The sequence below is a fragment of the Nycticebus coucang genome, chromosome 24 (assembly GCF_027406575.1).
Source record: "Nycticebus coucang isolate mNycCou1 chromosome 24, mNycCou1.pri, whole genome shotgun sequence".
Classification (NCBI taxonomy): domain Eukaryota; kingdom Metazoa; phylum Chordata; class Mammalia; order Primates; family Lorisidae; genus Nycticebus; species Nycticebus coucang.
The window spans coordinates 23,842,653-23,857,606 of NC_069803.1; the positions used below are offsets into that span (position 1 = coordinate 23,842,653).

At 46.2% G+C, this 14,954-nt stretch overlaps 1 protein-coding gene across 1 annotated transcript; it reads right to left on the reverse strand.

Annotated features, from left to right (window-relative positions):
• Positions 1-7,697: 7,697 nt before the first annotated feature.
• Positions 7,698-10,529, reverse strand: NKX3-1 (NK3 homeobox 1). Its single transcript, XM_053578538.1, has 2 exons — positions 10,062-10,529; positions 7,698-9,103 (listed from the first exon to the last, which is right to left on the reverse strand). Exons 1-2 carry the CDS (start codon positions 10,504-10,506, stop codon positions 8,685-8,687), a joined length of 864 nt encoding a protein of 287 aa, XP_053434513.1. The 5' UTR covers positions 10,507-10,529; the 3' UTR covers positions 7,698-8,684.
• Between the last annotated feature and the right edge of the window lie 4,425 nt (positions 10,530-14,954).

Here is a 14,954-nt window from a genome sequence, read left to right on the forward strand (position 1 = left end):
TTTCTGTATCACATGTTGCCTCTGTTGAAATTAATAAATGTATTCACACTAGGGATAAATAATTCATTATGTTTAATTCATTCTTTTTTCCCAGGATATTCATCTCTTAACAGGAGATAAATTCTCAAGAATGAATCTGTAAGGGTGGACTCTCAGGTATCAATTTGTAGATGACAGTCAGTCAGTAGATCCCCTGAAATCACATAGCTGTTTGCCTTATGAATCAAACATGGGACCTGTAGAGCTGCTTTCATCATTAACCAGCAGAGTAGTCATTTTCTTCATTTAACAGAGGAGAAGCTAAAACTCAGAAGGAGTTGTGCAGATTTGTCTTCATCTCGTGGTGAGTAGCAGGTGGTAGATGGGTTGGAACCTGACACTTTTCTCTGGAACTGCGGAGTTAGATGTTCTGCAGCTGCCAGGGATCATGGGGTTGCCTCATGCTTACCCATCCTTCTTATGACTTCACAACATAGTTGTCAGTCTCAAGGCATCTCCCCAGGGACAGAGAACCATCATTGACCCAGTGATTTTTTCAGATACTGCTGGTCTCAGCTCTGCGTCCTCGTGAGGATCCCACTTAGGATGACATAGAAAAGTTGTATAAGTCTAATTCTTCCTTTCTTCCCTGGCCAGATCCCTCCCCTTGCTGTGAGTTGCTATAGTTTTCCTCAACGTATGATGCTTAGAGCTCAAGCTAGTATTCCAGGCGAGGTCTGGACTCATGTGTTCATTCACTCAGCTGACATACATTCAATTGGTATTGAATTCTATCTGATCAGTGCCCAGAAGGGAGGGGACACTTAGCTCCATTGCTCCAGATACCTTATGCTTTTGGTTGGTGCCCAAGATCACACGGGTTCTGGTTTCTAGGGGGTCATGGTCTGCTAGTTCTCTGGAGCCTTTTCCCATGGCCTCATTCTCCACCAAGTTGCTTCTCTGTGTGTGAACTTGGCCCTATCTATGTGCAAACCCACCCCCTGCTACTCTGGGGTGTGTGCCTGCATAGGATTTTATAAAACCTATTTGGACCATAACAAGAGTACCTCTCCTCAGATCCTGGTTGAGCTTTTGTTCCTTCTAGATGCCAAAGTTGACAAGCCTCTGGTCTATCTCTATAATAAAACCTAAGCTCCAGGATGTGGAGCCATTGCTGTGCTTAGGGGTCAGTAAGGCACCAACAAGAGGGGTCATGAGCTCCCACATGTACAAAGATGCTTCTATAGCCCGTGGAAAACTACCCGTCCAGTCCTTCCCACTCACTTTGGACTCTCAGTCCTTCCTCCGCCCCCGCTTTTGTTCTTCCCATGCAGCTGGACTGGCTCAGAGGAAAGAAAACAGCAACCCCATGCCCAGGTACACCTCTGATTTCAGGGCCTAAGAGCTATTTCTAGAGCCAGGATTCTGGAGACGGGAGGCTGCAGAACTCTTCAGTGTACACTGCTGACCTCTTTATCATGTTCTCTCATGCCACCACCCCGACCCTGTTCCCTTTCTTTTCTAAAAAATTGCTTCCACCAAGATTTCGTGACACAATTTTTATATTTAGAGAAGGTCTTGTCTACCGATTTTAGAGATAAGAAATCATGTGTTGGAGTCCCACTGAGGACCCTGAGTCCTTTGTCCTAAGTGTCCATCATCAATGCCTCCTGCCACTTTATGCATTTCACTAAGGGAGAAATTAAAGGAAAGTCTGCAGTTTCTGGAAGTGTCTCTAATTTAATTCAAAACTCCTATGCCGCTATCTCCATTATGTTGCCTTTCTTCGTGGAAGGAGATTTGGAGCTCTGCCATTCTGTTAGTGCAGAATAAGGACCTTCTCATGGTTTTCTGCAATCCTCCTTGCCCGGTCCACACATGCGCTCCATGTCCCAGCCTTAGCGAGGCACAAGAACCTTTGAGTATTAGCTTTTGATGAGTTGCATCTTCCTTGAGGAGACAAAAAAATTGAGACTCTTAAGTATAAACTAGTTCCCAGCATGGAGCGAGGGAGAGATTCCAAACTTTTCCATGAGACAAGGCCATCTCCTCTCTGCCCTCAAGTTCATGTCGTGAATATTCCTCGAATTCTTCTTAATAAAAGACTTCAGCAGAGCTAACTCAGTTCCATCAGTCCCATTTTCATATGTTGTTTGCGTCAAGTTTAAGCTTTTTTGGCTTTGGGCTGGAGTTCCCATGCCAACTCTGCACTTACCACGTGCAAATTTTAGTCATAAACTGTTGCCACAGGCATATCGCTCACCCCTCCCACCTTGAGCCACCCTCCACCCTCATCAGTCTCTGCACACAGTCTCTTTTTTAAAAAGTTTAATATTACTAGTTTGGCAGAGGCAGTGTAAATGTTGTGTCAGCCTTAAGAAACGATTTAATCCTGATAGATGAGTTGTCAGGGCAGTGTGACACTAAGTGACAGATGTTAAATGGCACCACTGTGCACAGACAAGACTGTGTGGTTCCAGATAGGTGAAAACTTCTCAGCAATAGACAAAGATTGGGTTTTCTTTTCCATTTTTTCATGGGAGTAGGCCATCTCCTCTCTGGAGGAGTCAAAGAGTATGTCGTCGGCCTGGGTTGGAGATGCGTGGTAAATGTTTCCAGATTATCAGGTTAGCAAAAGCGCCTACACGTAAGCTTCCAGTAAGGGATTCCAGAAGGATCTGGATATTGCAGGGCATTTGATGATGTCAGAAATTCCAAGATGAGGAGGCTTGGGAACAAGGTAGGAAAAGTCGAACATCTCATGTCTGTAAAAAGAAAGCGCAAGTCTAAAGCAAACCAAAGAAAGAAAACCCACCCCCAACTCCTCCCTTCCTGGCGGGTGCTTCTAGGCGTCTTTCTGTTGTCCTGGCGCTGGTGAGGCTGAAAAGGCTGAGTAGATACACCAGTTGAAAAGAGGCTAGTGTTTGTAACCTTGGACATAAGTATATTTAAAAAATACTGCTATCTGAGCCCTCCGTCCTGGGACATAGTAGATGGTTGGTGTTCAGGCCTTGTATGCTTTTCTGAAGCCCCCCAGGAAATTCTTAAATGTGGTCAATACTGACAACCCCTGGGCTTGGACATCCTGCAAATCAACTGAGAATGTGGACCCAATGGAGACTAAATACTCCTGGATTTCCACCATTAAGAGAGCAGAGTCAGTGTTTATTTTCCCAGGCACCACCATGGGTTTCTAGGCTTAAAAAAAAAAAAAAAAAAAGGAAAAAAACCCTACAAGTATCCCACAGTCACTCCAATGAAAAGCAATGAGAAAATGAGATTCTTCTCTGCACATCACCCTTTGCTTTTCATCCCATAATGCACCCCCAACAGGGGTTTACCCTTTTCTTTCCACCCTATAACCCATTCCCAGCATGGGCTCCTCCATGACTGAACTGGTTGGAAACAGGTGGAGGCTGCCCAGTTAGAAGAGACTGGGGATCTGTCCTAAATCTACCCTAAACGCGGTATCAGACCCACGCAAGCTCAGGAAATATGGCTTCATCTGCAGCCTCTGCAAAGGTGAAGGGAGAACATACTAGAGAAACAGAGATTTTTTTCTTCTATCCCTTGTAGACTTTAGATAACCCTTTTCTTGGGATAGTCTGTCTGGGAAAGTTTGCATGAAGGCCAAGTCTAGGCTAAACTAGGCGCTCTTCGTGTCCCGGGGCTATCGTTCTTGTTCTTTTTTTGAGCAGTAAATAATTCTTGGCTTTGAAAAACATGCCCTGCTGACAGGTTCATGGTGGCCATGGGAGGGGCAGAGTCTGGATGTCTGAGTGTAGCGCTCAGAGCTCCACGCCTAGTCTCACCCTCTCGACACAGAGACCCTCATTGTGAAAAATATTGGTGCCTGTGGCCCCGAGAGTGACAAAGGAAAGGACCCTTGTCTTACAGGGAATTTGTGCGCTCCAGCGAGTCCCTCTGGGCAGGGTGGGTGCACCTACCACCAGCTGCTGGGAATATTGGTACAATGACTCATAGCCAGGTCCCTTCATGGCCATCACCTTGCCATGATGGAACTGTGATGTCCAAGGTTACCTCTACCTTCTGGAGGTAGCTGATGCTGGGATACAACACTGAGCCTACTTTCCTCAAACTGGGACATAGTGGCTTTGAAGCTTCTTAAAGTACTGGGCAAGGCCTCTGTTGCAGCTGTGTTGTGGGTCAGCTCCTCCTTGTTCACCACGCTGTCTTCCTCACTTGAACGTGTATCTCTTGAGCGCAGTCTCAACAAAGCTTCTGCATACAACTCCGCATCACAGGACCTATTTCCGGGGTACCTAACCTAAGTGACTTCCTCTTTATGGCCATCGCTCCCTTTGAGGTCAGCTTCGAGATGCATGATATTAATATCACCCTAGAAAAATGACTTGCTTTGTGGTTAGAAAGAAAACATTTTGTTAGGTGTAAGTCTCTGTTCACTTCCTCTTCTGGCTGCCACCATCTTCCTAAGGCGACCTGGAGAGGACTAGTGGTAGCCACCCAGGACAAAGCCGCAGTGGCTCTAGAAGCTTACATGGGGAAATAACTTGAGAGAAGATTGCAGAGGAATTCCAAACACCACGAACATGTGGCAGGCTAAGGGGAGTTCCTGAAAGAAGATGAGTGTGAGATTAGCAGAGCTATTGAGGGAAAGTTGGAAAAGGCGCGAAAAGAGAATGACTTTCTTAAGAGATTTCTTAGTTAATTCCCTGGATTAGTTACTTTTAAATGGTTTACCAAAAAAAATCTACATCTGTTAATTTACTGCAAGAGCCTTTGTGATTTGAGAGTGGATGGCATTCCAGGGCAGGGGAGGATGGGGACCGATTTGTGCAAAGAGTGAAATCTCACGATGTGAGCCTACTTGGAGAAGTCCCACCTGTGTGTACAATGTGCTTAAAGGATTAGAGCAAACTTTGAAATTATGATATGTTTTATCTACAGTAAGCACCTTAACTTTTTAAGCTTCTATTTCCTTGAAGGAGAGGGTAGAAAGCCACCAATTCTCTCAGAAATCAGGTGTATGAAACGTGCTGCTTGTGCGATTTAATGAAGGTTTAAGTGCAGGGGGATGAGGACGTTTTGTTTATATATTTTAACATATTTAATAAAACCTATTTCCCACACTCCTGATTCCAATTCAGAGATGTCATTTGCAAATCTGTTGTTCTGGATGAAGGTGACATTGGGGGGAGATACAGGAGCCAGAAGGTGGGGGAAATTGTAGTGCAAGGGGCTCATGGGACAGGAAAGGGGAGTTTTTAAAGAAGTGTTGCTATGGTCCCTGTGTTCCCTTCAAGAAATATAAACAAAGCCAGGCGTGCTGGCTCACATCTGTAATCCCAGCACTTTGGGAGGCTAAGGCAGGAGCATGGCTTGAGGCCAGAAGTTTGAGACTAGCTTGGGCAACGTAGTGAGACTTCTCTATAAATAAATAAATAAATAAAATTAGCCAGGCATGTAGTCCCAGCTGCTCAGGAGTCCGAGGTGGGGGGATTACTTGAGTTTGAGGTTACTGGGAGCTGTGGTATCACCACTGCATTCCAGTCTGAGTGATAGAGCAAGATGGTCTCAAGAAAGAAAGAAAAGAAATAAAAAGGAAAGGAAACATATCCCTGGGATGGAGTAGGTGATTATTAAACTGGAGACACAAGAAAAGTCTTTCTCTTTCCCCATGTAGTGGAGGACACAGTCATTGGCTGCTGGCAAAGCTGCTACTTTTGGTTTTCTGATCACCATAGGTTTTTCGGATGGATTGAGGGTGAGGGACATGGTAGCCAGAATTATTAAGTGGAAATAGCTACAGTTTTTAGGAAACTGAACATCACACACAGATGGATCTGATAAAGACATAGATACTTTATTTTAAAAACACTCATAGGTTGCAAAAATACATAGAAAAATAAAGTTTGGTGGGGTTACTTTTCTAAACTTCAAGTCACAGACTTTTAGTGTTTCAGATCCAAGCAGGATTTGTTATACGTGGAGAACCCAAACTAATTTATTAAACAGGGTAGAAACAGGCTGTCTGGGTGAAACGGTTCAGAGCGCTGCCCAGTTCACCTGGCAGATACTCACTAGCTCTCCAAATGTTTCTTGATAAAGGTTCAGATACAGGCCAAGGACTGTTCCAATGGGAAAAAAGTATATGGATTCACAACCAATTTTTTAAAATGCCTTTTTTTTTTTTTGCAACACAGTATATATCACAGTAAAATGTTTAATCTTTGCAGAATTTCAGGTTGAAAGAATGAAATTGAGAGGTGGAGAGAGAAAAAGGACTGAGTAGAGATTGAATGCTAAACACTAATTTTCAAAGATGTGTGGGAAAGGAGAAAGCTAGTTACGACGGTCTATCTTTTGTGCTACTGAGGACATGTGCTACTTAGCAGCATGTGATATCGAACAATATTTCACCGTGGAGCCCAGATCACAGAAAAATGGGGTGAAAATGGCCAACTTTCTATTTACTTTGGCAGTTTTGCCACCCCAATAGTAAATGGGCTCTTTTTTTTTTTTTGTAGAGACAGAGTCTCACTGTACCGCCCTTGGTAGAGTGCCGTGGCATCACACAGCTCACAGCAACCTCTAACTCTTGGGCTTACGCGATTCTCTTGCCTCAGCCTCCCGAGCAGCTGGGACTACAGGCGCCCGCCACAACACCCGGCTATTTTTTGGTTGCAGTTTGGCCGTGGCTGGGTTTGAACCCGCCACCCTCGGCATATGGGGCTGGCGCCCTACTCACTGAGCCACAGGCGCCGCCCATAAATGGGCTCTTTTTAATAGGAGAAAGTTGAAAAGTTTATCACTAGATAGAACTGGTGGGACCAAGAGAAATTCCGGGCCTTGCTATTTTTGTTACTGTTTTCCCTCTATCAAGTCACCTGAGATAATAGGATGGAAATGGAAGGACAGTCAGATTTCTCCTTTGCTCTCTGCTCATTCTCTTTGAGCTCATTCCAGTTGACCCATTTTGGGGGAACTCCTGATGGGCATTAAACACAATTCCTGAAACATTTGGATAGTTTCTTACTTTATTTTCTGATAGAAGCCGCAGTGTTGTGTTTCGAAAATGATTGCCTTTTCCTTAGCCTCTTTCTGCAAAGTGCTGTCAGCCCCTTTGCTTGGTCCGTGGACTGGGCTCCCTAAGGCCTAGGCTGCCTTTCTTTCTACACCCTGCCCCAAGCTCTCTCTTTCCCCTAGGACAGCTCAATGATGCTGGCCCTTCGTTTTATCGTGTGTTCTTCCTTCTATGTGAAAACCCAATACCTCTTACCTTCTCTGCCTGCCTGCAAAGATTCTCAAGGGTTGTCAGACTTTGAATGTAACAACAGAGCCCCCAGAAAGACCTATAAAAGCAGCGGTGACCTTCTTGAGCTTGTCAGGTCTTTAAATAGGATTTGAGATTTAATGCCGTATATTTTTAAAAGAAAGAAATAAGAGTTGCTAGTTTGAAAAATGTCTTTTAGCCAGCTCAGAAACTTCCCCTTACTTTTTTTTTTTTTTAAACCTAGGACAGATAAAACTTTGGAGGAAAAAAAGGGGGGGGGCAGATCTCAGGCTAAATAAGGAAGGCCAATGTTAGGTATCGCCAGACGAAAATTCAGGACTGAAATAAAGCCCTTTAGAGGGGGTGGTGCCTGTGGCTCAAGGAGTAGGGTGCCGGTCCCATATGCCAGAGGTGGTGGGTTCAAACCTAGCCCCGGCCAAAAAAAAAAAAAAAAAAAAAAGCCCTTTAGAGGGTGATTGCTGGAGGAAAACAAACAAAAAATAATAAAAGAAGGAGGGAAGGAAGGACCATATTGTAAAGAATTATGTCATTTGTCATAATATAGTATGAATGATAGCCTGAAAACTCCAGGAAACTTTTAATTCTAAATTCTCTAGCCCAGGACAAAAGTGTTCAGAAGTGGCCAGTCCACCTTTTGCTAATAAAAAGTGGCCCCAGGAGTAGAGTAGTGACTGTCCTTAGGCCCCTGTCTTGGACATGTGGAGATTCTTCCGGCGCGGCCCCACCCCTTGCAGTAGAGTTCTGTTTATACAGCTTGTCTTAAAACCACAGTGAGTGCATCTTGTTCTGTTTGGGCCACCCTGCAAATACTTAAATTGGCATAGTATTTTAAAAGGAATACGAGGAAGCTGACATTTTCAGCTCCCCCCACCCCTCTGCCTCTCCCATGCCAATGTGGGCTGAGCATGAGGGCTTTCTCTTTGAGACCCTCTGTTTTCTCTCTGTTTTACAGGGACAGAGAGAAACCTTGGCCATATTCCAAGGCCAACAAAAACTGAAGTTTAATTCAGCGGGTGACATCCTTGTTTTGGCTGTCCTCTCTACCTTTAGGTTTGCTCTTTCAGAGTTGCTGCTCAGCTACACAACAGGATGAAGTTGTAGAAACAGAACCTCAGGTGATCATTCAAAATCATACAAAGTACTGGAGACAGCAGTTAATTCCCCCCCCCACTTTAATCAGGTAGCTAAAAGCAACAATGACCTACAGTATGCACTGGGGGAACTATTTAGATATTAAAGCATTCACTGTCCCAGATCTGTCAGTGGCCCACCAGGGAAGATGCTGGGATTTCCAGGCGAACCTCCAATGGCTTTGGTCTGTGCAGCTCTTAACTGCCGTTGCTCCCTGACCTTGCCCCCTTTTTCTTTCCCCAGAGACACTCTGGGGAAGGCAGTTTTTGATCATATGTGGTTGTCATCTGAGCTGGCATTACCAGAAAGCCGGGCTCCAGCTGCCCACGCAGTAAAGGTAGGGGTAATAGGGGTAACTGTTATACACAGAGACCAGGGAGGCTGGAGAGAAGCCCTCCTCTTTCAGGGCAGGCAAGGAGGAGTGCTTCTCCAAGTCTCCCAGGTCGCAGGTGAGCTGCTTCCTCTTAGTCTTATAGCGTCTGTTTTGGAACCATATTTTCACTTGGGTCTCTGTGAGCTTGAGGTTCTTGGCCAGGTGAGCCCTTTCAGGGGCTGACAGGTACTTCTGATGGCTGAACTTCCTCTCTAACTCGATGACCTGGGTGTGGGAGAAGGCGGCTCGTGAGCGCTTCTGCGGCTGCTTGGGGGTCTGGGGAAGGCTTGGTAAGGTGCCTGGAGCATCTTCACAGTCCAGCAGATAAGTCCCAAAGTGCCCATCTGGAAAGGAGAGGGGAGAAGGAGAGATGGGAAGGAAAAAGTTACAAGTTAGCGGGAAAGAGAACAGAATTCAATCCACCCTTATCTCTTCAGAGAGTGAACAAACAGCCCACTGTCATCTTGGATAAGTTTCACTTTTTTCACATGACTGAGGGACTCTCTGGAGTGAGTGATTAGTAAATGTGTATGTTATGTATTCATTTTCTAACAATCAGCAAGAGCCCTGCGTTAGAGAGGCGTTAAGTGGTACCCAGTAGAATGAAATGGAAACTGGACGTTGTTCTGAGCAGAGGTGGGAGAAGGGCAGCTGGGAAGACAGACGCTGAGGAATTAAATTCCAGGGTAAGGGGGACCGAAAGGCGTCCAGGTAGGCAAGAGAGGGCTTGTGCACAGGAGAGGCAAACGCAACCCCATTTGGGGGCTTTAATCCCCCTTTCTCCAAAGGAGCCGTGCGGTTACCTTCGTAACAAGTGATGGGAAAGAAAATAACATCTACTGTGAATGTTGCGAAGGTTGTGTTATCTCCAAAACACCAAAGGGAACGCCCAGATTTACTGTTTGCCCAGGGGATTGGGAAGGAAAGGGAGTCGTTGCTGGTTCAGTATCAATGAGTGGTCACCAGCTCAGGTGACCGCCGACGGGTGACGCGGGCTGGTGCCCCCCGGGGTGGCCCGGGGTCAGGGTTTTCAGCTGGAAGGACAGAGCACCCGGCCTGCGCGCTGGCGCTGGAGTCGAGCCGAGCCGAGAGCACTGAGCCGCGCGAGTCACGCGGGTGTCCAAATCCTGCGTCGCCCTGACGCTGTGGCTCGGGGTGAAATCTCCGGAGCGCGCGGGCGGCTGCGGAGGCGGGGAGGTCCGTCCTCCTGTCGCCGCCGGACCTCGCGTCCCCGCAACCCGGCTCGCGCCGACGTCGCCCTGGGACCCGTCCCGCGGGACCTGCCCGGCCTCCCCGGCTCACCTGGCTCGGTCTCGGCCGGCATGTCGGCCTCCCCGGGGGCGGCGTGGGACCAGGAGGTCGGCTCGTCCCTCGGCATCCTAGCGCCGCCGCCTCCCTCCCCCGGCTCCAGCGCAGGGTCGCGCCTCGGATCCGGCTGGCGCGGGGGTCGCAGGCTGCCGGTGTGGTCGCCGCGCCGCTCCACGCCGTCCCGCAGGATGTCCTGGATGAGGAAGGAGGTGAGCGGCTTGGACGGGGTTGGCGGAACGGCCCTGGGGCCGCGAGCGGCCGCCTCCGCCTCCTCCGGCCGCGGCTCCGGCGCCCGGAGCATCCCGGCGGCTGGGCTGGGGCGGCTCCGGGCCCGGGCGGCTCCGGCGGCGGCTGCTCCCGCGCGGCCCGCACCACTTTCACTTTCCACCGCCCGGCGCCGCTTATAGCCCCGGGGGAGCGCGCCGCGCCGCCTTCCCATTGGCTGCGGGGACCCGGCCGGCGCCGCCGATTGGCTGCCCTGCGCTCTAGGTGACCGGGCGGAAAAGGCGAGTCCTCCGCACTGTCCGCGCCCCTCTTCCACGCAGGGTTCCTTCCTCAATTCCCTCTTCTCCTCTGGCTCACGTCCCTCCTCCTTTCTCGAGAGGAGAAACCAAAACGAATCTCCTCTGCCCCGACCCACCCACGACAGAAGATGAGACGCTTCTTTGGAACGAGGACGCCAAAGAGAAATACTCTCGCCTTTGCCCACAGACAGATAAGCGGGTCACCACTAGCTCCACACCTTACAGATGAGAATTCTGGGTGCCCGGGATGAGGGGAGATTGGTGGCAAAGGCAGAGATTCTAAATTTAAGACTCTCAGAAACGTGACAACTAGGTGGAGTGCCTGCTGCCAGGCTGGGTGCTTTACTGAACGTTACTGGGAGCAGGAGCAATGAAAGTATTGATTTAATGTAAAATTGCTGGTTAAACATTGCACTGGATTGTATACGAGAACATGTTTAGGGAATAAGCACTGGTGTATGTAGGCGCATGATGTGTGTAACTTCAAACGTTGCAGAAACAGTGAGTGACAGCGAGGTCCCACAAGGTGAGTGAACGGGCAATCAGGAAACAACGTGTGCTATGTTCTTTTGAACTAGTTTTAGGCAAATTTTGTGTCCTTTCTGGCCTAAGACGCCTTCCATTAAGTCTCCTTGGAAACAATGGTATGTTGTATGTCTGGGGAGGTGGGCAAGCTAATGGTTATTGTAAAAATGCTACTGCCCAAGAAAGACTTTCTCTTTACCTGTGCGAGGGGAAAGTCTTTGCCAAAGCTGGTTTTCTTCTTTCATCTTTCCTAGATCTTTTCATTAAAGCAAACAAATAAACAAAACCTTTCAAATGCTTTCTTTTGAAATAGTTATTCATTCATAGCAAGTTGCAAAAATAATATACCTCTGGTGTCCCCCAATGACATGTTATTTAACTGTAGGACAATATTAAAAAAAAAAACCCAGAAAATTAACATCAGTACGTTACTGTCTACTAGATTACAGACCTCATTCTGTTTTCCTCATTTTAGAATTTGCATTCATTTATGTGTGTATAGCTCCATGCAATTTTATCACACATATACATAGGTGATAAATACACAATCAAGGCACAGAGTGGCTTCATCACCACAAAAGGACTCCTGGGTGCCCCATCTTTGTATTTGCACACCTAAGACCCTTCACTCTGTTACTGCCCTCTGGTAAACTCTAGTCTTGTCTCCATTTCTAAAGTTTTATCATTTAGAGCAGCGGTTCTCAACCTGTGGGTGGCGACCCACAGGAACTGTATTAAAGGGCCGTGGCATTAGGAAGGTTGAGAACCACTGATTTAGAGAATGTTATAGAAATAGAATCGTACATTGTACAGTTTGGAGATTGGCTTTCTTTTTTTAAAATAAATATAATGTTCCCGAGGTCCATTCAGGTTGTTGCATGTATTAATAGTTTATACTTTCTATTGCTGACTTTTATCCCATCATAGGGATCTACCAGATTTTGTTCAATCCCTCACTCACTGAGGAACATTGGAGCGTTTTTTTGCTATTATGCCTGCAAGTGGTGTGAACATTCATGTATGAGTTTTTATGTGCACACAAGCTTCCATTTCTCTGGGATAAATATCCAGGAGGGCAATTGCTAGGACATACAGTAAACACATGAGTGTTATGAGAAACTGCCAAATTATTTTCCAGAGTGACTGCACTCTTTTGCATCTCCACAAGCAATTGTTAGAGAGTTCCAGTTTCTCCACATCCTTGCCAGCATTTGATGTTACCACTATATTTATTGTAGCCATTTACTAGGCACAAAGTGCTATTTTATTGTGGTTTTAATTTGCATTTCGCAAACGGCTAACAATGTTGAACATCTTGTCATGTACTTATGTTTCATCCACAGTTCCTCTTTGGTGAAATATCTATTCAGGGCTTTTGCCTACATTGTAATTGAATTTTCTCATTTTTTACTGTGGAGTTGTGATAGTTCTTTATGTGTTCAGTCTATAAACCTTTGTTGGAGAGGCAGCTTGGAAATACCTTCTCCCAGTCTGTAGCTTGTGTTTCCATCCCTTAAATAGCACAAAAGTTTTCAATTTTGGTGAAGTGAAGTCCAGTTTACTAATTTTTATTTTGCAGATGTGATTTTGGTGTTTTGCCTAAGAACTCTTTGCCTTGCCCTGTACTGAAGATGCCCTTCTGTGTTATCTTCTCAAGTTTTTATACTTGACCCTTAAATCCATGATTCAATATGAATTAATTTCTGTATATGGTGTAAGGTTTAGGTAAAATTTAGAGTGGAGTGGCATTTCAAAGCAGTGAGGAAAATGTGAATGATTTAATAACTGCTGTGCCATTTGGAAAATATAAAGTTCTGTTCTTATAACAAAATAAATCCCAGATGGCTCAAAGATGTAAAGCACAGACAGACACAAGGAAAATAAAGTTTAAATAAAGTTTACTCATCATTAAAGAAATGCAAATCGAAGAGGGACTTTAACCAGTGCAATCAGTGTAGCCTAATTCTTTGTACCCTCCATAAATCCCAAATAAAAAAAATTAAAAAAAAAAGAAATGTAAATCAAAATCACATTGAAATGCCCCTTTTCGACCTGTCAGATTGGTAAGGGTGGATAATGTTCAGTGTTGGTGGAGGAGCAGCTGTACTCTTACTAAGGGAGAGTCAGTTCTGTATAAGTCATAATGACATTCCTCAGAATGTGTCCCTGTTGTTAAGCAACGCATTACTGTTCATATGGCGATTTGGCAATATCCGTCAAAATTAACACTGAGCATATCCTGTGACACAGCTATTCCATGTTGAGAGATTTGCCCTAGAAATACACAAGGCGCTGACGTGGGAACATATCTTCAGCTTGGTCAGCCTGGCTAAATCACAAAGTGTGTTATAGAATGAACCCATTGTGTTAAAAAAAAAGAAGCTACATGTTATCTACAGAATGCATTTGAACACTTTAGCATAGAGAATATATCTGGAAGAATATATACCTATACAGTAGGGCCTCTATAAGTTAACCACCCAAGGGACTATAACAACCTGGTGAACATAAGGCACTAGGCCTACTGTACTGACACACACATGTGGTGCATGTCCAGTCTTTGAAAATTAGGTCAGCTTAAGGAGGTGGTCAGTGTAGGGAGGTGGTCAGCTATGGAGGTTCTACTACATTTTTTTTTTTTCTTTATTCAATAGAGCAATTATCTCTGCTCAGTGAGAGGGAGACAGCAGATTGGGAGAAGGAAAGGAGGAGAGGGGAACAGGGTGAATTTTCTTGTACTCATTTTATAAATTTAAGAAATTAAAAATGGAGAGCTGGAGCTGAGAATGGCCTTCTGTCCACCATGACCTTGGCCTCAGACCTCCCTGCAGAATGAGAACGCAGCCCGGGGCACTCTGTCTCACTGGCTTCACCTTTCCTCCCTTTGTGCTCTATCTGTGGGCTCTGTGGATGGGTCTTCTTTATTGAGCTGTGAGCTCCTTAAGCAGGGACTGTGTCCCCCTTATATTTGTGTCATCCCTAGCATGTGGCATAGTTCTTGGCACACACAGAAGGTGTTCAATAAATGTTTGCTAGCTGACTGTCCTGCTTCAGTGACTATGAGACATCTCATGACTGGCAGAATTATCCATAAGGGGCCAAGGAGCCCCAAGAAAAATCACAGTAGAAAGTTTTTCCTCTTTTCCTTGCTTCCTTTATGCAGCTTAAAGGAGGAAAAAATGTGCCAGGGCGACCAGGGAGTCACAAAGAGGCTGTGGTAGGCAGAATAATGCTCCCCAACCCTCCCGTGACTGCCACTTCCTAATCCCCAGATTCTGTGAATATGCTATGCCCATGGCAAGGGAAAGGTAAGCTTGCAGATGGAATTCAAGGAGCTAGTCAGCTGACCTTCAGATGGGAAGGTTGTTCTGGATTATGCAGGTGAGTCAGAGAGGTCCTCGTATGTGGAAGAAGAAGGCAGGAGATTCACAGAAGGAAACGTGACCCCGAATTACAGTCAGAGTGATGAGAGCCCCTGGCCATTGCTGGCTCTGAGGATGGAGCAGAAACACAAGCCATGGAGTGTGGCAGCCTCTAGAAACAGGAAAAGAAACCAATTGCCTCCGAGGGCCTTAGGGAGGAGCACAGCCCTGCCAATACCTTGATCTGAGTCCAGTAAAACAGTTTGGGCTTCTGATGTCCAGAACTGTAAGATAATGAATCATGTTGTTCTAAGCCACTGACTTCATGCTAATTTGTCACAACAGCAACAAGGCGGTAATAGCTGGGTGTGGTGGCACACTCTTGCAGTCCCAGCTACTCAGGAGGCTGAGTCGAGAGGATTGCTCGAGCCCAGGAGTTTGAGGCCGCAGTGAGCTGTGATGATGCCACTGCACTC